The following is a 17,385-nucleotide window of genomic DNA, read 5'->3' on the forward strand; positions in this document are numbered from 1 at the left end:
CCAAGCTCCACACATTCTTGTTCAAGTTGGATAATTAAGTAGAAATACGTGATGGAGTGTTAAAGATTGTGGCAAAAAGCTATTGAGATACATGACAATTATCCAACAACAAATGTCAATATCAGGAAACGGAGATCTCGGAAGATTATCAAGCAAACTAAACAAAGCAATGTACCGCCAAAGGTAGAAAAGTCAAATGAATTAAGCATCAACAGAAACATAAAGATCCATGAAGATGAAGATGAAGATGAAATAGAGATTCGAGATGACGAACCAATTGACGCCTACAAAAAAAGAGCTAAGAAGATAAAAATCGATGGGTACAAAAAGATTTCAGGGGGTCTTCAAATCAAAAACAAGAAAATGTCATGATTTTATTTGTTACCAAATAATTATTTATTAATCTATTAATAGTTATTCTTATTGCAAAAATAATTCCAACATATTTAAATAAGATTATTATATACAAATTATCTCTATTTCTTTACGTTTGCATTTTTCTAGTTGATTAATATATATATATAATATATATATATATATATTTCTATGTGTTTATCACGAAAATTTGCGGGCGTGCCAGGCACGTGTTCGTGCCAAATTTGTGAAATAATCTGACTTCGTTTATCAAGCGTTGCGAATCTCGATTCGACCGTTAGTTATAATTCCTTCGAAATGGCTCCAAACTAAAACGCATAAACTGGGGAAATAAAGAAATTATACAGGGAATCCATAAACAACATCAAACTTAAATGTGTTGTTATGAAATTTGATCAACATTCTTACAAGAAAGTCGGAGGAATACATAAAAATTCAAATACTTGACTACTGGAAATCGAAATAAATGAACATAGAATTGATGAAATTATGCAGAAATTATGCTGTAGATTTTTGTGAATTGATTTTGTCGGTCATTTTTCTGATTCCCTTCCCTTCTCTTTTGACACACTCTGCCCATCAGTTGCTCCTTTCCACGATCATCCCACGATCTTCCACCTTGGGTAATGGCCGTAACTGGCAGCAACTGTTCCTTTACTGGGCCAACTGCAACTTTCCTTGGGCTTCATCTATTGGGTTGTGGCTTGGGCTTCATGGATTTTGGCTAATTAAATTGCTCTCAGCCAAGTTGGGTCCTTGTTTAATTGATTTGGGCTAAACAATTGCCCCTCGTAGCCAATTTGGCCCATGGGCCAAATTTGGCTATATGTGTAATAATTCTAATGTATTGGCCCATTTATAAGTTGGGCTCAAATACTAACACGACATATATGATGAGGAGACAGATGAAGAGAAAAAAGAAAAGGTAGCAGTGTGGTTTTCCTCCTTATAAACTTCTTCCTTGCCTTCTTCCCCCAAAATCTTCCCATTTTCACAGCCTTTCACAACCAATCTTCCTTCACTTTGAGACAACTACTCAACCACTCATGGAGATCTCATGTCCCATATCACTACCGAATACATCGCCTTTGTGATGGCATCCAAGTTTCTGAAAATTGTCATCATCAAACTTCTTTACATCAAGCCACACCTTCTCAAGATAGGTATATTTCACCATTTTTCTCAATCCTCTATCACAAAAACACAGTAAAATTTTCTACATTTCATGCTGCTCTCAAGGTGTTTGTGTCTATGTTTGAATGAGTTTTTTGATGAGCAACACCTTGCAACACTTGTGGCAAGGGATTCCCATAGATGTGTCTGAACTTCTTGTAGTGCTTCCTCACATATTCCTCCAATTTTGAGACATCTTGCCTTCTAAAAATATCTCAGAGAGCACCACCGTCAACGTCTTTAATATTTTCCAACATGTTTCTTGAAATCGGCATTTCGTAATTTGCACATTCTTTCTCTTGGGACTTTTCCACTATTTCAGAAGCTTCCAACAATTTCACCGGACCATCATTAATTATGTCACTCGAGCTCACTGCTTGCACCTCAACAGAGCAACTTCCTTGTTGTGCATATTCAGAGCTTGGTCTATAGCTTGTGCAACTTATATAATCTTCCATGTACTTACAAGAAATGCACCAGCACAAGGAATTGTGATGCTCCACCAAATTCACTGAGGATGAGATCCCATTTTTTGGATTTCTTAAAGATCAATGGAGATGAAAAATCCTCATGGTAGTGCCGCCGGCCAATCCAAAATAAAATTGCCAAGCTTTGGTGAACATCTTTTTTGCACTTGTTTACCATTGTTTGACAAGTGTCTTTTATGATGTGTAGAGTTGGAAAAGTAGCTTGAAAGCCAAATTTTGTTGTTGGAAACATGTTGTTTACCTTATACATGCTGCTTGGGATTTGTTTTCATGTATTTGTATTTCTGGGATGTCACGTTTACAGGGGAAACTCTGCCCGGATTTCTGTAAAATAAATTAAGAACAACGGCTAAATAGCCTGTTTTCTTCAATATTATCACAACATGTTATCACCATTGCTCATTATCACCCATACTTTCCAAACACCATCAAAATATCGAAATATGTAATAAACGTGCTCTATACGTCATCAATTCGACTATCAAGACAACACATTATTCTATTAAAATCACATCAGCTGCAAAGGATTCAATGAGCAAATTTTCTTTTTATTTATTCACAAATGGTCCATCACTATTTGCAAACAAGTTCAGCGGGGAATGGCTTAAAAGCCTATTCCTCGCATAATACAGAAACTTTCTACGAGTCAATATCTCAAAATTAGCCAAAGTGGCTATCCAGCCTACTTTGTATAATACTTCTCATCTATTCCATCTTTATAAAACATCTGTCTCTGGCTGTCGATCTTTCATCTGAGTCGGAGCTAAGATTAAATCCTCCATTTGTAACTCTTCTTCCTTGCTACCTCCATATTCCTCCTCAAATATTTTCTTTTCTTTGAATGATTCCTCCACCTTAGATCTGCGCTCAACAGCTTTTTCTCTCAACAAACGTCGTTTTTGGGTCCGAGAAAGCGGTTTTGGGAACTTTGGATGCTCCACCCGTTTCCATACACCATTGGGGATTGCTCTGGGAGGAATAACAAAACGAGATTTTCTTTCATATCTATTATCGGTGTCTAGAGGTGGTGGCCTCTGTATTAGCTTCTGGAATGACTGTCAGTCACTCCTTCCATCGCCATTCATTGACCCATGAAATGAAACCTTTCCGAGGTGCTGGTTCTCCGGCCTTTTGGTCATGGATCCCCTACTGTACCTCATATTCCTCCCACTATAATACATATCATCTCCACTGTGACAACGACCTTTTCCATGAAAAGTTTCTGTCTTGTTCTCCGTTACCTCCAACATCATTTTCCGAGGCAGTGTGGCATACCAAATAAAAGCAGTACTAGTCAATGAATTGGGAAACAAGCGTAACTTGTAGTTGGAAAAATTATCCAAATTTGCTAGTTCCCCACACTGTATTGTAAACCTCGCCACATGTTCCACGTTAGATTGACGGTCTTCCCTCGAGTATAAGTAAAGTCTGAAATGTGATATCCTCGTGGGTAAGGATTTTCACGATCAACAACATCGGGGTATGGCTTATGAAACTCTGGTCGGTTGAATGGCCTCACTCCCGGGCCATACAACTCTTGAATAACATCATGTACAGTCTCGGAGTCCAAGACTGGAGTTTTTCGCAATGGGTGCAGGGAATAATTAGCCCCCCGAGTGTTATTCCTCGAACCTGGACTGAACACCCATGCATTCCCCCATCACCATACATATCTGGATGCTTGCTAGGAGAAGTGACAGCGAACATATTCCCTGCTACTTGTTTACCGTTACTGTAACTTTGCCGTTTAGGATCCAACTCATATTCCCTCCTGTGTGGAGGAGTATACCTTCCTTCCCCAACAAACCCGAGGGTCGGTGATTCCTCCAAGCGGTGATTTTCACCTGCTTGAGGATTACCCGATCCCTGGCGTTGGTCTTCAGACAATTTAGTTCCAGTTTCCTTAGGTTTATCATCTTTTGGTGACTTATTCTCTTCCTTCAAAGACTTCCTCCATTCCCTTATTTCTGCCATAACTTCCATCATAACAGCAATAAAGACTTTGGTCATTTCGTTGAGATCCTCACGGATATTTTTCTCCATGGACAACATAATAGTTGCTGGAAGTCCCTCACCACCAGAAAATGAAATTCCTTCCTTCACAGCCTCTTCTTCGAACTTGTATACCAGTCGTTCCACTGATCTTCCATCAACATCGGTCTCTTCCTCCTGTGAACGATGATCTTTCCCATGTGATGGAGGAATTCCTTCATTTTTCTCAGTACGCTTTGGAGACATTTGGTCCCACTGGGCGTGCCAACTTGTTTATCACGAAAATTCGCGGGCGTGACATGCACGTGTTCGTGCCAAATTTGTGAAATAATCTGACTTCGTTTACCAAGCGTTGCGAATCTCGATTCGACCGTTAGTTATAATTCATTCGAAATGGCTCCAAACTAAAACGTATAAACTGGGGAAATAAAGAAATTATACAGGGAATCCATAAACAACATCAAACTTAAATGTGTTGTTATGAAATTTGATCAACATTCTTACAAGAAAGTCGGAGGAATACATAAAAATTCAAATACTTGACTACTGAAAATCGAAATAAATGAACATAGAATTGATGGAATTATGCATAAATTATGCTGTAGATTTTTGTGAATTGATTTTGTCGGTCCTTTTTCTGATTCCCTTCCCTTCTCTTTTGACACACTCTGCCCATCAGTTGCTCCTTTCCACGATCTTCCACCTTGGGTAATGGCCGTAACTGGCAGCAACGTTCCTTTACTGGGCCAACTGCAACTTTCCTTGGGCTTCATCTATTGGGTTGTGGCTTGGGCTTCATGGATTTTGGCTAATTAAATTGCTCCCAGCCAAGTTGGATCCTTGTTTAATTGATTTGGGCTAAACACTATGTTTTGAATTTCTTTAGTTCAACCCTAACATCAAAATAACGTTTCACGCTATTTGATGTTGGGGTTTTCTCCAACAGAACTGTGTTATTTTGCAAAATAGCACAGTTTCATTTCCCTCTGCGACAGGCGTAGATGAGTTTTTTTTTTGGGAAAAAAAATAAAAAAAAAATTGGAAAAAAAAGAAGAGGGGAGCTCGACCCACTCACTTAAAAAAAATTTTTAAAAGAAGAGACTCTTCTTAAAATAAAAAATGAGTGAAGAGCTCGACCCACACACTTTAAAATTAAAAGAAAAAATAAGAGCTCGACTTACTCATCTCGACCCACATGGGTCGCGCAATTATTAATAAAATATAATTATAATTATATCACTAAATTTAAAAAATACTTATTTGATAACTAATAAGAAAACAATTAAATAAATCGAAAATATTTTTTTAGTTGAAGTAAGATTTAAAATAGATGAGTTGGAGATAGATATTGTTATTTGATACAGAAATTCCAAGTAGAGTTGAATGCTGAAAAAAAAAATCTTAAATGTTTCAGAATTGCATGAACCGTATAGAAGAAAATTGTAGAAAAAAGTAATATGATTATCAGTGTGTGGTGCCGTAGTTGGTTCCTCTGTTTGGGCAACAGAGTTGTCAGATTTGATATCAGAACAATAGTTAAAAGCACAAAGTACATGAAATCAGCAAATGTGTGTTATTCCCGAAGTACCAAAAATGTTGATTTATTATTATTATTATTATTATTATTATTATTATTATTATTTGTAACTATAGATTTATACATGTTATATTATTACAAAAACGTAATTTAGGAGCTTAAATTACCATCAACAAATTTTGTGTGATAAACCCGTTTATTCAAGAATATTTTATAAATAAATGTGATCAAATTTATTATTTTATTTTAAAAATGATTTATATATCAATATGAATAGGTGATAATGGATGACATTTGAATTTTACTAGCAATAAAAATTTAATTGTATTTCTTGTATCGAACTTATAATTGTTATATTATTAAACATTTAGAAATAAATATTTATTAAAACGCAATTAATTTTTTGTTTGACAATATTAAGACGCAATGACTAGTACTCATACCTTGGCCATATTATAATCATTGATCATATTCTGACAGTAAAATAATACAAATTACTATAAAAATAAAATAAGAGATATATTTAAATATTATTATTGTTTCCATTATTGATGAATCAGTTATTATATTTATAAATTCTTATTATTTTTAAAACCTTGACATATTTATATATGTGTGTGTACAAATAGTTGTTCTATAGTATTTTAATTTTTAAAAATTATTGTTATCTTGCATTTATGGTCAAAACTGGGAAATAGAAAGTATTATTTTATTGAGTAGGTATTTTTGTGAGACGATCTCACGAATCTTTATCTGTGAGACGAATAAACCTTACCGATATTTACAATAAAAAATAATATTTTTAATATAAAAAGTAATATTTTTCATATATAATCATACAAAGATCTCACGAGAACTGAAGGAATTTTTGATTTCCAATAATTTGATTTGAAGTTCACCAATATTGACTTGACTGGACTGATTACATGTCCACTCCATCAATGTTTTACTTATAAAATTAACCTTTCAATTCCTTCCACCATCTTTTTCTGTAAAAGTAATGGCTTCTCCCTCTCTCTTCCTCTGCTTCATGCTCCCTATTTTCTTCTCCCTTTCTTCAACAGTCTGCACAAATTCTGAAGGTGGAGTGACTTTTTTGTTACATTTTTCGTGCATTAATTCTCATTGCTTTGTGTGCCAAGGATTTTATGTAAAAGCTCATGTGTTCGAATTTTTGCGTAGCAGTTTTGTGTCGTGTTTCAATACTTCAATCTTGTTTTGGAGAGTTTCTTGAGTGAATATACGAAGAGCCCATTTCAAAAGGGTTCTTCTTTCCTTATTCTTGATCATTTTTCAAGATTTGAGTTTGATTTTTGTGCGCAGAGTTTTACGTTAGAATTTGATATTTGGATATATATTTCCCTTCAAAGAAACTATTCTGAATTTGCTATTTGAAGTAAAAGCCCTGCACACTTTCTGTTTCCAAGAAAAGTTCAGAAGTTTGCTTCTTCAATCACTTTTCCTCAGAGAAATTACAATGAATTTACCTTTTTTGTAAGAAAGGCACATACTTTTGTGCAAGATTGGGGATTTGAAATCAATGAATAATTTCATGATATAAATTTATTGTATCTGCTTGGACAATTTTGGATTTGTTGCATTTTAAATATTTTTCCAGCTTTGGTTTGATCTTTCAATGAATTTGATGGTTTCCAAATGGAACCGAATTCAACATGAGCAAAAAAATATATATTCTCTTTCTCCAATAAAAAATGGCTTGAAATTTGTCGATTTCCTTTTTTTTTTGTTTGTTTTTAATTTGCAGGAAATGCGTTGCATGCTTTGAGAATCAGGCTTTCAGACCCCACAAATGTTTTACAAAGCTGGGATCCAACACTCGTAAATCCTTGCACTTGGTTTCACGTCACTTGTGACTCCAACAGCCATGTAATTCGCCTGTAAGATGTCCACTTACTTTCCTTTCATATTAATTACAATTTAACTTGTCTTTACAATTATGTTGTTTGATCGCAGGGACTTGGGAAATTCCAACATCTCTGGGTCATTAGGTTCAGAGCTTGGTGAACTGAAGCACCTTCAGTATTTGTACTACCTAAACTTTGAACTTTGTTACAGTTTTATTCCATTTTTTGATTTTTAAAATCATGTTTTAAATTCTGTAATTTGATTTTCATATGTTATGGGTAGTAACGGTTGCTGTTGTATTGTGATTAACGTGGGTTTTTTGAGCTATTTTATTTCTTCAAAGGTTCATACCACAACCTATGATTTTTGGTACGGCCGTAGACACTCGACGATCCTACACAAAGTAGATTAATGTAGACCATTTTTGTTTAAAGGGAACTCTTGTATGGGAGCAGTCTATAATAGAGGAAACTTCGTGTTTTTTGGCATTAAGCTTACAAGTTTATATGGTCATTTTGACAAGATTAGCTGGCCTTGTTCTGGATACACATATTTGATGTTTTTAATGATAGCTATTGTTTCATCATAAAAAAATCGAAAGTCGAGTTTTTCAAACTTTTGCATGATTTTCCTTGCAGTAATTGTGAATTTGGGATGAGTGAATTGCAGGGAACTTTACAAAAATAACATAGGAGGGCAAATCCCAGATGAGTTGGGCAATTTGGAGAAACTTATTAGCTTGGATCTGTATGGAAACAAGTTTGAAGGGAAGATACCGAAATCGCTCTCTAAATTGAAGTCTCTTAGATTTCTGTAAGTAAAAATCTCATACATTCATAAGTTCAACAGTGTTGGTTTCTTCAAGTTCAAAATATTGAAGCGTGAAGTTAAACTCTCAGTCGGGTAAATGATAACAAGCTAACTGGATCAATCCCAAGGGAACTCACCAATCTATCTAAGCTCAAACTTTTGTAAGCAAAATTCATTTCTTCTGTCATTGGAAATGTTGCAAAAATTAGTGTTTCATTGGTTTTGTGGATAACTCACGTTTGGTCCGTGAATTCTTGTAGTGATGTCTCGAATAACGATCTTTGTGGAACAATACCAGTTGATGGCCCATTCGGAAATTTTCCCATGGAAAGGTACTTTTTTTTTTAATTAATGAACCCTCGAAAAACTTAGATCCTGCCTTGGAAGTTATATGAGTGCTGGATTTTGTTTTTAGAATGATACAATTTTATAATTATATTTCTGCCTTTCCTTCCAAAAGGGCATGATTTTCACATTCCCAGTTATGAGCATAATCGTGAACCAACACGCACCCTTGCTTGGTTCATCAACGTGAGACTTTATTTGTCAGTAATATTCTACGACCGATGTTTACTTTCTTGACAATCTGTTTTAACACGATATCTTCAATCGTGCAGTTTTGAGAACAACAGACTCAATGGCCCTGAGCTGAAGGGGTTGGTGTCCTATGACTTCGGATGCTGATGAAACGTAGATTTACGTTGTTTTCGCCTTAGGGAACATTATAGTGTAAACTTGAAGTAGGCTATTTATATCTTTTATCCCAACATAATGTACTGTAAAACAATGGAACCTGCATTTATAGCTGAACTTAGACTCTTTATGAGTGGGGTTAAACCTTGATGGCAAATTTTTAACACCAAAATTTGGCCTTTAAACCCTCAGACTCTTCGCAAAGAAATGAGCACAAACTTGTTCGAATATTGTCTGAAGTTGGCTACGTGACAGCCAAAAAAAAATGGAAGTGGAAGATGTTGAAATTTGTATGAAGGTATGATTTATAGGATGTACCAATTTTTTCAGAACGGACTCCTCTACCCACTTGAAAAGCCATCTCCAAATTCAAGATTAATCATATACAATATTTGCAAGAATTGGAAACCATACAAAATGGCAATTCTTGTCCTCTACATCTTAATCCATCCTTGCTGTATAAAGAAAGACGAGGAGCAAAACTAACCTTGATAACAAGTTCAAGCTAAGGATGAGCTCTTCAAGCCCAGAAGTTAGCTTTCCCATCAGAAGCCTATGGATGACTGAGTGTCCGTAGCGGGGGAGCTTCACCAAACTTCAATATATATGCAGTCTCATAAACAGGGCGAAGAGGCAATATCACTTGAGCATCAAGATAAGCATCACAGGAGAAACACCACACAGAAAGGTCACTGTTTCACGTCAGATACATCTTAGAGAGGTGAATCAGTCGGCGCATCAAAGGCGCAAAAATAACGATGAAATTACAGCAAGCACCCGGGATGGTCCCGGAAATTGATCCAAGACCGCGCGAATGTGGGGACTCGATGGATTTATTTTGGACCAAAACTTACTGTCCCAAGTAAATCATGCATGAAATTTCATTCTCTCATGGATGGGATGACCACTGATAGCACAAATGTTCTAGTGTAAGACAGGAAGTTTGAAATACAGAAAGAAAATAATAGCCTAGAAAAACCTGAAGCTCAGAGCCAAACTGTGTTTCTCTCGTCGAAAATGCTCTAGCATGTGCTTGTTCACAAAACGGCTGCAGAGTACATCTTTGCAGCATAAGCATAGCCAGTTTTCATCTGGATGTTCGCACCTGTACAGTTTCTTTAATGTCAATGGATTGAAGGAACACAAATGCTGAAACATAAATACATAATTCCCATGATGATGAGGTAGGACGAAGGGAAAATTTAGCAATAACATCGAAACTCGCATTTCGATGAACAATACAATAAAATCTCAAATTTTTCGTTCGATCCCACAACAGCCCTTCTGGATCGACGTCGCATATAAACTATGATCCTCTATACAAACAAGAGATACTGGGAACACAATACAGTGAAATTTTTTCGCAATTTCACCAAATTCACAACACAGAGAGAGCAAACCATGTAATAAATCCCATTATAAAAAAGGGGGATAGGGTTTAAGGAGGTAGACCTATTGCAGGGAGTATGGGGAGTTGGGATGTGGATGAGGTCCGAATTCAAAGAAGCGAGATGATCACAGTGGGTTCGCGCCTCGACCCAGCCCGATGCGGAGCCGTATAACATCGAATCATTGTCTTCTTCTACGTTGACGGGGAGACAGGACGACGATGGACCTTCCTTCGCCATTGGCCTCTGCAACCGTTTTCTTTAAAGAGAACAAATTTTCTTTAAACTTGCTTTCAAACGTAGCAGAGTATTTTATTTTTGACAAAGAATTATGTTAAAGACGGTTTTACGAATAATTTTTTGAGAATATATCTTATTTATTTGAGTCATTCATAAAAAAATATTACTTTTTATGTTAAAATTATTATTTTTTACTGTGAATATCGGGAGGGTTGACCTGTCTCACAGATAAAGATTTGTGATATCGTCTCACAAAAAACCTACTCTTTTTTTTAACCTAAAATATATTTGAAGAGGATTTTTTTTATTAAAAAATAGCTGATCGAGATCATATATTCGAAGAGATCATTTTTTTTAAAAAAAAAATAGCCGATCGATGTTATTTAATCAATTTTTTTTTAAAATCATTGAATTATTCTTACAATGGATAAAATATCTCTGTATTATGTCAAAAAAGTGAAGAAAAAAAAAAGAAATATAGTTCTGTAGATTTAATAGGTGGTTTTGTGCTTGATTTTTTTTTTTTCAATTTTTTCGTTTTATCAATTAGATCGGTTCATATTTATCGTTTATTGAAAAATTACTGTTAGTTCAGTTCAATTAATTAAAAATATCAGTTCTATTCGGTTCGATCGGTAACCAAAACGAACTGAATGGTCACCCTAATTAATCACATTGTACTATTGACTCTTGACATGTGCTACGTAGTTGTACAATATTTTTTTTATTAATTTGATTTATATTTAAATTAAAGTTATATCGTAATCAAGGAAAATACTGAGATATCAAACTGTAATTTTGAAAAATGGAAACGTGAGTTGTTCAATGAAATGAACCACGTATAAATTAATTTAAAACCTTCTAGTTGGTAAACAACATTCTATCCACGGAGCTACATGAATTTTGTATTAGAAAGTTGACACTTGTTTAATACTAGTGCATCAAGCACATGTAATGCATATGCAAAGAATATAAATAATTTTTCTAATTAATTTTTTTTTTGTGAATTTGAATTTATTTATATTTGCTTCTATGTTAGGATAATGAGATAGTGATTAGAATAATAAAATAGTGGGAGAAGAAGAAATAAGGACGGCTGTATATGTGGTAATATATGTGAGTGTTTGAACATTACGAATTTCAGAATCTGTAAATGAGAAATGTAACTGCTATTTATAGGAGGATATCTCATCATTACCTTGCCCCACACCCTGTACTTCTGATGACTTCTTTAACACGTCAAACTCATGTTGTTCTGACAGATAAGATAGCCCATATCGATACACTCGAGTGTGGTGCGCTTCTCGAGGTAGCCCGGGTAGAAGGCTTCCCGGGAGCTTGCATCAGAGCCAGGGCTCCTAGTAGCCCGGAGAGAAAATGTCCCGGGCGCTCACCCACCCGGCTGCTGAAAAAATCCTCCTGCACATATACTCTGATTTGGTCTATTCATTTAGTATTCCGGGTCATTCATGACTTGGGCTCTTATGGGTTATCAGTATCCCTATTGAAGAAATCGATACTTTTTCATTTTTTTTATAAACAAACAATCATGTTTTTTTTCAACAATATCAGTAGATCGTTTATATATATCCAATAGGTATGTATTACTGGATCGATGTTCATATAAATAAGATTAACAATAATCAATTAATTTATAATGATTTTCAAAAAAGTATTATAATATAAACAAATTATGAATATTAATTATAAAGAAAAAGAATGCATAAAATTATTCATGCACTAAGTTGTCGGTGGTTGTAATTCGGACACATCGACTGAATAGTTTGAGTTTTAGTAATGCTAGTTGGCCATAATTATATGTGCGGAGAAAATTAGGCGTTGAAAACTTTTTTTTCCTTCCCGTTTTGCTTTTTTTTTTTTTGGTTCTTTCGGGGGACACCAAAGGGCCACTCAATCCAATCCACCAACGATATGATCAATATCTAAGATCAAATTGAATAATTTATGTGAAATAAATTTTTAAAAATTTGATTCATTGAATGAAATGTGACTAAAATATAATTACCAAAAATAAACCTTTTATTTATTCACGAAAACTCATATGAGAAAGTCTCACGATTAATTTTGTGAAACGGATATTCTATATAGGTCATCTACGAAAAAGTATTATTTTTTATGTTAAATATATTAATTTTTATTGTAAATATGAACATGATTGATATTAAAGATATGTGAGACCGTCTTACAAAATACGTGAATTTTTTTTAATTGATGCGACCGCACTTTTGAAGAGGGAAAAGTTCCACCAAGGAAAAAAAATAATTCCTACATTTCCCAAATAAAGATAAAAGCTCAAACAATTGAAAAAAATTCTCTTAACTGAGAGATTTGTTAATTTCGATGGCCATAAAATTAAATAATAAAACCTTAAAAGAACAACCTCAAAAGCTTGGTGCGATGTCCGTGCTGCAATTCTTGACCGGAAACAAAACCACTTTCCAACGTCGTCGTTTCGGACTCCTCCGACGGTATCACCGGCCTGTTGTTATCTCTCCGCCGCTTCACCCTCCCACCGGCGGTCATTCTTGCAGGGAGACCAGCCGTGAACCCGAGATTTAGTCCACTCGTTGTCTCTTCTTTATGAAACCCTTTCCTCTTAAGCATCAAGTTCATTTCTTTACACCCGTACAGATCATTTTCATTTCCGGCAAAACCTTCTTTAAACTCCGGCAAGGCTCGCAGAACGCCGCCGCGGAGCACCGCCTCCACCGCCGCCTGGCACACCCGCCAATTCCCCGTCCATTGTAATCCCACGGCCCCGTTCACTGGATTCACTGTCCTCCCGCATGCTTCGAATAATAAAGATTGAAACAAATCTGCAAAACAAGGAAAGCAAAACAGATATTCACGGATAGATAAAAAAAAACACACACACACACACACAGAGTATTCTACAGAACGTGGTGTGCATAAAATCTACGCACCAGGTCTTTGGGATTCGTGGACAGATGAAAGGAAGGACATGAGCCCAGCGCGGCCGAAAAACCTGACTACGAAAACGGTGGCGTTTGCCTGAGCTTGAGGGCTCTGTATGCCTCGCAAGCTTTGCCTGAGGATGCAGCTTTCGTTGCATCCCTTGCGGAGTATCCTGCAGCCATTGCAACTCATAGTTCTCGATTCAGTAGCTTCGAAACACCAAGAAATTAATGAAAAAGGGTACTCGGATATATGATTAAATTAACGTTTCGTGCTTGAGTTTGATCAATAATGGAAGGCGGAGATGGAGAGTAGAGTTGAAGAGTCCCCGCGAGAATGAGGAGAATATATATAGAGGGAGGAGTTGACCATGCATGTATTTATGCAGCTAATCATATACATTTTTAGACTAATAATCTATTGGAAAGTATATGTATAATTTATTAGGGCTTTCAATTCTTTGAACGCCCACTCACAGAAGAGAGAGTATGGGGCGTTCAATCTTTGAACGCCCTTGTCAAAAACCGTCGCTAGCCGTCGCTGATTTGCTGACACGCGGGCCCCATATGTTTTGAATTATTTTAATTATATTTTATATTTTATGAATGCCCCTCTGTCCGGTTATTTTTTTAATAAAATTGAACATTTAGCGACAGTTTTGAAAAAACCGTCGCTATTTGCGACGGATTTCCACAAACTCGGTGTATCCAGATCAAATATTTCGAAGACGACTTCGCATGCGAAGAGAGTTATTCTTTCGAATAGTGAAGGCACTTGAGGATCGTTCACCGTATTTTCAGCAAAGGGACGATGCTGCGATGATTTCATGAATATCTCCGAACAAATTCCGAAATACGTGACACTCATGTGCATCACCAACTTCGTGCCGACTTAGTTGAACATATTTGGTCAAAATACAACAACAATCCTTGAATTAGTATTTTGCATCTTCTCTTAAGTTTAATTTATTTTCTTTTATTTTTATGCAAGTGTTATTTATTATTATATGTTGTACCGTTTTATTTTAGGTTTATAATAAAATTTTAATTTAAATAAGTGACACTCATAAATTAAATTATTTTACGTACTAAATATATAAAAACATATTATTATTAATATAAAATAATAATAATTTAAATTTCTTAAAAATTTTGAAATTGAATTTATTTAATTTAAAGTAAGAATAAGATGAATGAGTGGACAGCGGGACCTACAAATAATGAGTGTAAATGTTAAAATGAATGTGGGAAAATAAATGTGTTAATGTAATGTGTATGTGGCATGTGGACCCTACGATTTTTGATGAGGTGGTGGATGCTATAACACCCACCAATGCGGGTGCTCTTATTGGATTACAAAATAGAAAAATATTAGGTTTCCAGATAGATATTTGATTGAGAAATGAAGATTCAGATTACATTGATCTTGTGTATACACTACAAGAATTTTGACATACAACAACGCACCTACGACAACGATTTTTCACAAAAACCGTTGTCGTATACTTTTTAACAACGATTTTAGTGAAAATCGTTGTTTTTTTTAAGCAGAAGACAACGATTTTCTAAAAACTATTGTTTTTAAAAACTGTTGTTTTTGAGTGTTTTTAGGGTCAAAGACAACGGTTTTATTGTCTATTAGCGTGTTTTTTTGGACAATCGATGACGATTTTAGAAAACTGTTGTCGATTAGCATGCTTTTTTGGACAAACAACAACGGTTCTTTTAGATTGTTGCAATATAAACCGCCGCTAAAGTTAGCGACAATTTCAAAAAAAATCGTCGTTAATTTAAAATTTGCGACAGTTTCAAAAAATTTTGTTATATATCGAGCTGGGAGAAATTTCCAAAGGTGTTGGGGATGCCCCCTCCCTTTTTCGTTTTCTTATTCTTTTGCATCCCTCCCCCAAAATTCCCCTATATAAAAAAAAATTTCTTTTGTTTTTGTTTTTTGTTTTCTAGTGGTATTAAATTTTAATTCTAATCATGTATCTTTTGATTTTTGACTATTTTAGTATTTTTCGTCGGGAGTACTGATGTGATAATATCAATATTTCAACCCTATATTGGTACTACATTAGTGTCACGTCGAAAAAATGATTAAAATTATTATAAAGATAGCGAATCAAGACTAAAATTTAAATATATATAAAATCCAAATCACAAATAGACATATATATACATGACGACAAATATAATTTGCTCATATAATATATAATGTGTTGACTATAGGACATCAAAAAAAATGTTAATATTATCAAAGCAAGATCATATGAGGAGTTGATTAAATGTGCAAATATAGAAAACATCGAGATAAGAATGTGCTAGAAATGAGTATATGTTTGGATGTATCGATGGTAATTTATATATATCCAAACATATATTTTTAAAGATTATATATATTATGCTATAAAAATATTTGATGATGCTAATTTATATTTATCCAAACATATATTTTTAAAGATTATATATATTATGCTATAAAAATATTTGATTGGTTCATAATTCAATTTGCCCTTTCGATGCCTTGTAAAGCTGTTCTTCATTTTTGATAGCTTTACACATGAAATTCCTTTGTCGTTTTAGATTTTTTATTTTGGATTATTATGTCCCATGACTCGAACTTACACTTACTAATTTTATATATTATTATATATTAGCCTTTTTATATGTAAAATTATTTATTAATTGAACCTATTCTTTTTTTTTTAATATTTGGTGTTTTGAAAAATATAGATAAAAAATAAGATATATTGGAACTTGAACTTTGTAAAATGGATTAAATAATCATTTATAAATTTGTATTGTATAAAATGTGACATGAAACAAGAAATATATACGAAGAGATAATTTTGAATAATTTATACAATCTCCTCTAAAATTTCGGGGACAGATTTAGCAAATATTCAAGAGGAAAATGGCTAATTTCAAACAATTTTTTAAAGAAAATTATATATAAAATAAAGATTTTAATTTGTGGTGACCGCCACTAAATGAGCCCCAAGCTCATTGGACTAGAATTGGTGGATCCGATACTAAACAATTACACATTTGCAGCATTAATCACTTGCAAACAAATTGATCGAATCACAAAAATTCGTATGAGACGGTCTCACGAGTCAATTTTGTGAGACATATATTATTTAGGTCACTCATGAAAAAATATTACTTTTTATGTCAAATATGAGCAGAGTTGACATGTCTCACGAATAAAGATTCAGTGAAACCATCTCACAATAGACATACTCTTTTGTATATTGGATTCACATTATTTAAAAATAAAAACAAAAACAAAAATACGTTGTAAACGAGGATTAGCTAAGATTGGTTTAAGAAAGATTCATTGGAATTATAATCCAAAGAGACATCTTAATCTTATCCACTATTAGATATAATTAAATGCACATTTTTTTGTTTGTATATACGAACATTCCAATATTCAAATCATCCATCTTAGCTGTAGAGGACGGGTTTCCATTAAACCATGTAGCAAATTTTGGCTTATTATAATTAGTTAAATCAACTATTATAGTGGGTTTTCGATACTACCGTGAGTTTTATCGTCATAAAAAAATATTTATGTGTAGACCTAAAAGATCAATGCATAGATAAAATCTTATAATTAGATTAATCAAAACTAAAATATAATTTCTAACGAGAAAAATATGCTTTTTTTAAAAAATAAATAAAATTAAAAAGCTCACCAACAAACCGAAGTTCCTGTATTAAATGTAACAAATATTGGAAATTCTATTTTTTAAGATGTGAAGGGATTTATTATGATTAGATCTCGAATTCGAGACCTCGTTTTAAACATATGATACTGAAATCTTGTTTAATCTTGTTGATACATCAGGAGAATTATCATAAAATAATAGGACTACTCA

General features: G+C 34.2%; 3 protein-coding genes across 3 annotated transcripts; 1 reads left to right on the forward strand and 2 right to left on the reverse strand.

The window, feature by feature from the left end:
- Window positions 1–6,466: 6,466 nt before the first annotated feature.
- On the forward strand, window positions 6,467–9,064 carry LOC142518941 (leucine-rich repeat protein 2-like). Its single transcript, XM_075621801.1, has 7 exons — window positions 6,467–6,647; window positions 7,331–7,463; window positions 7,540–7,611; window positions 8,101–8,244; window positions 8,331–8,402; window positions 8,502–8,573; window positions 8,859–9,064. Exons 1-7 carry the CDS (start codon window positions 6,566–6,568, stop codon window positions 8,923–8,925), a joined length of 642 nt encoding a protein of 213 aa, XP_075477916.1. The 5' UTR covers window positions 6,467–6,565; the 3' UTR covers window positions 8,926–9,064.
- Window positions 9,065–9,215: 151 nt separating this feature from the next.
- Window positions 9,216–10,640, reverse strand: LOC142518942 (uncharacterized). The gene is made up of 3 exons (XM_075621802.1): window positions 10,387–10,640; window positions 9,914–10,039; window positions 9,216–9,626 (listed from the first exon to the last, which is right to left on the reverse strand). The coding sequence occupies exons 1-3, from the start codon at window positions 10,560–10,562 to the stop codon at window positions 9,488–9,490; spliced, it is 441 nt and encodes a 146-aa protein (XP_075477917.1). The 5' UTR covers window positions 10,563–10,640; the 3' UTR covers window positions 9,216–9,487.
- A 2,207-nt stretch (window positions 10,641–12,847) lies between these two features.
- LOC142518716 (LOB domain-containing protein 37-like) lies at window positions 12,848–13,846 on the reverse strand. The gene is made up of 2 exons (XM_075621526.1): window positions 13,508–13,846; window positions 12,848–13,399 (listed from the first exon to the last, which is right to left on the reverse strand). Exons 1-2 carry the CDS (start codon window positions 13,689–13,691, stop codon window positions 12,951–12,953), a joined length of 633 nt encoding a protein of 210 aa, XP_075477641.1. The 5' UTR covers window positions 13,692–13,846; the 3' UTR covers window positions 12,848–12,950.
- Window positions 13,847–17,385: the final 3,539 nt, after the last annotated feature.

Source organism: Primulina tabacum, chromosome 11 (genome assembly GCF_025594145.1).
Source record: "Primulina tabacum isolate GXHZ01 chromosome 11, ASM2559414v2, whole genome shotgun sequence".
In the NCBI taxonomy this organism is placed as follows: domain Eukaryota; kingdom Viridiplantae; phylum Streptophyta; class Magnoliopsida; order Lamiales; family Gesneriaceae; genus Primulina; species Primulina tabacum.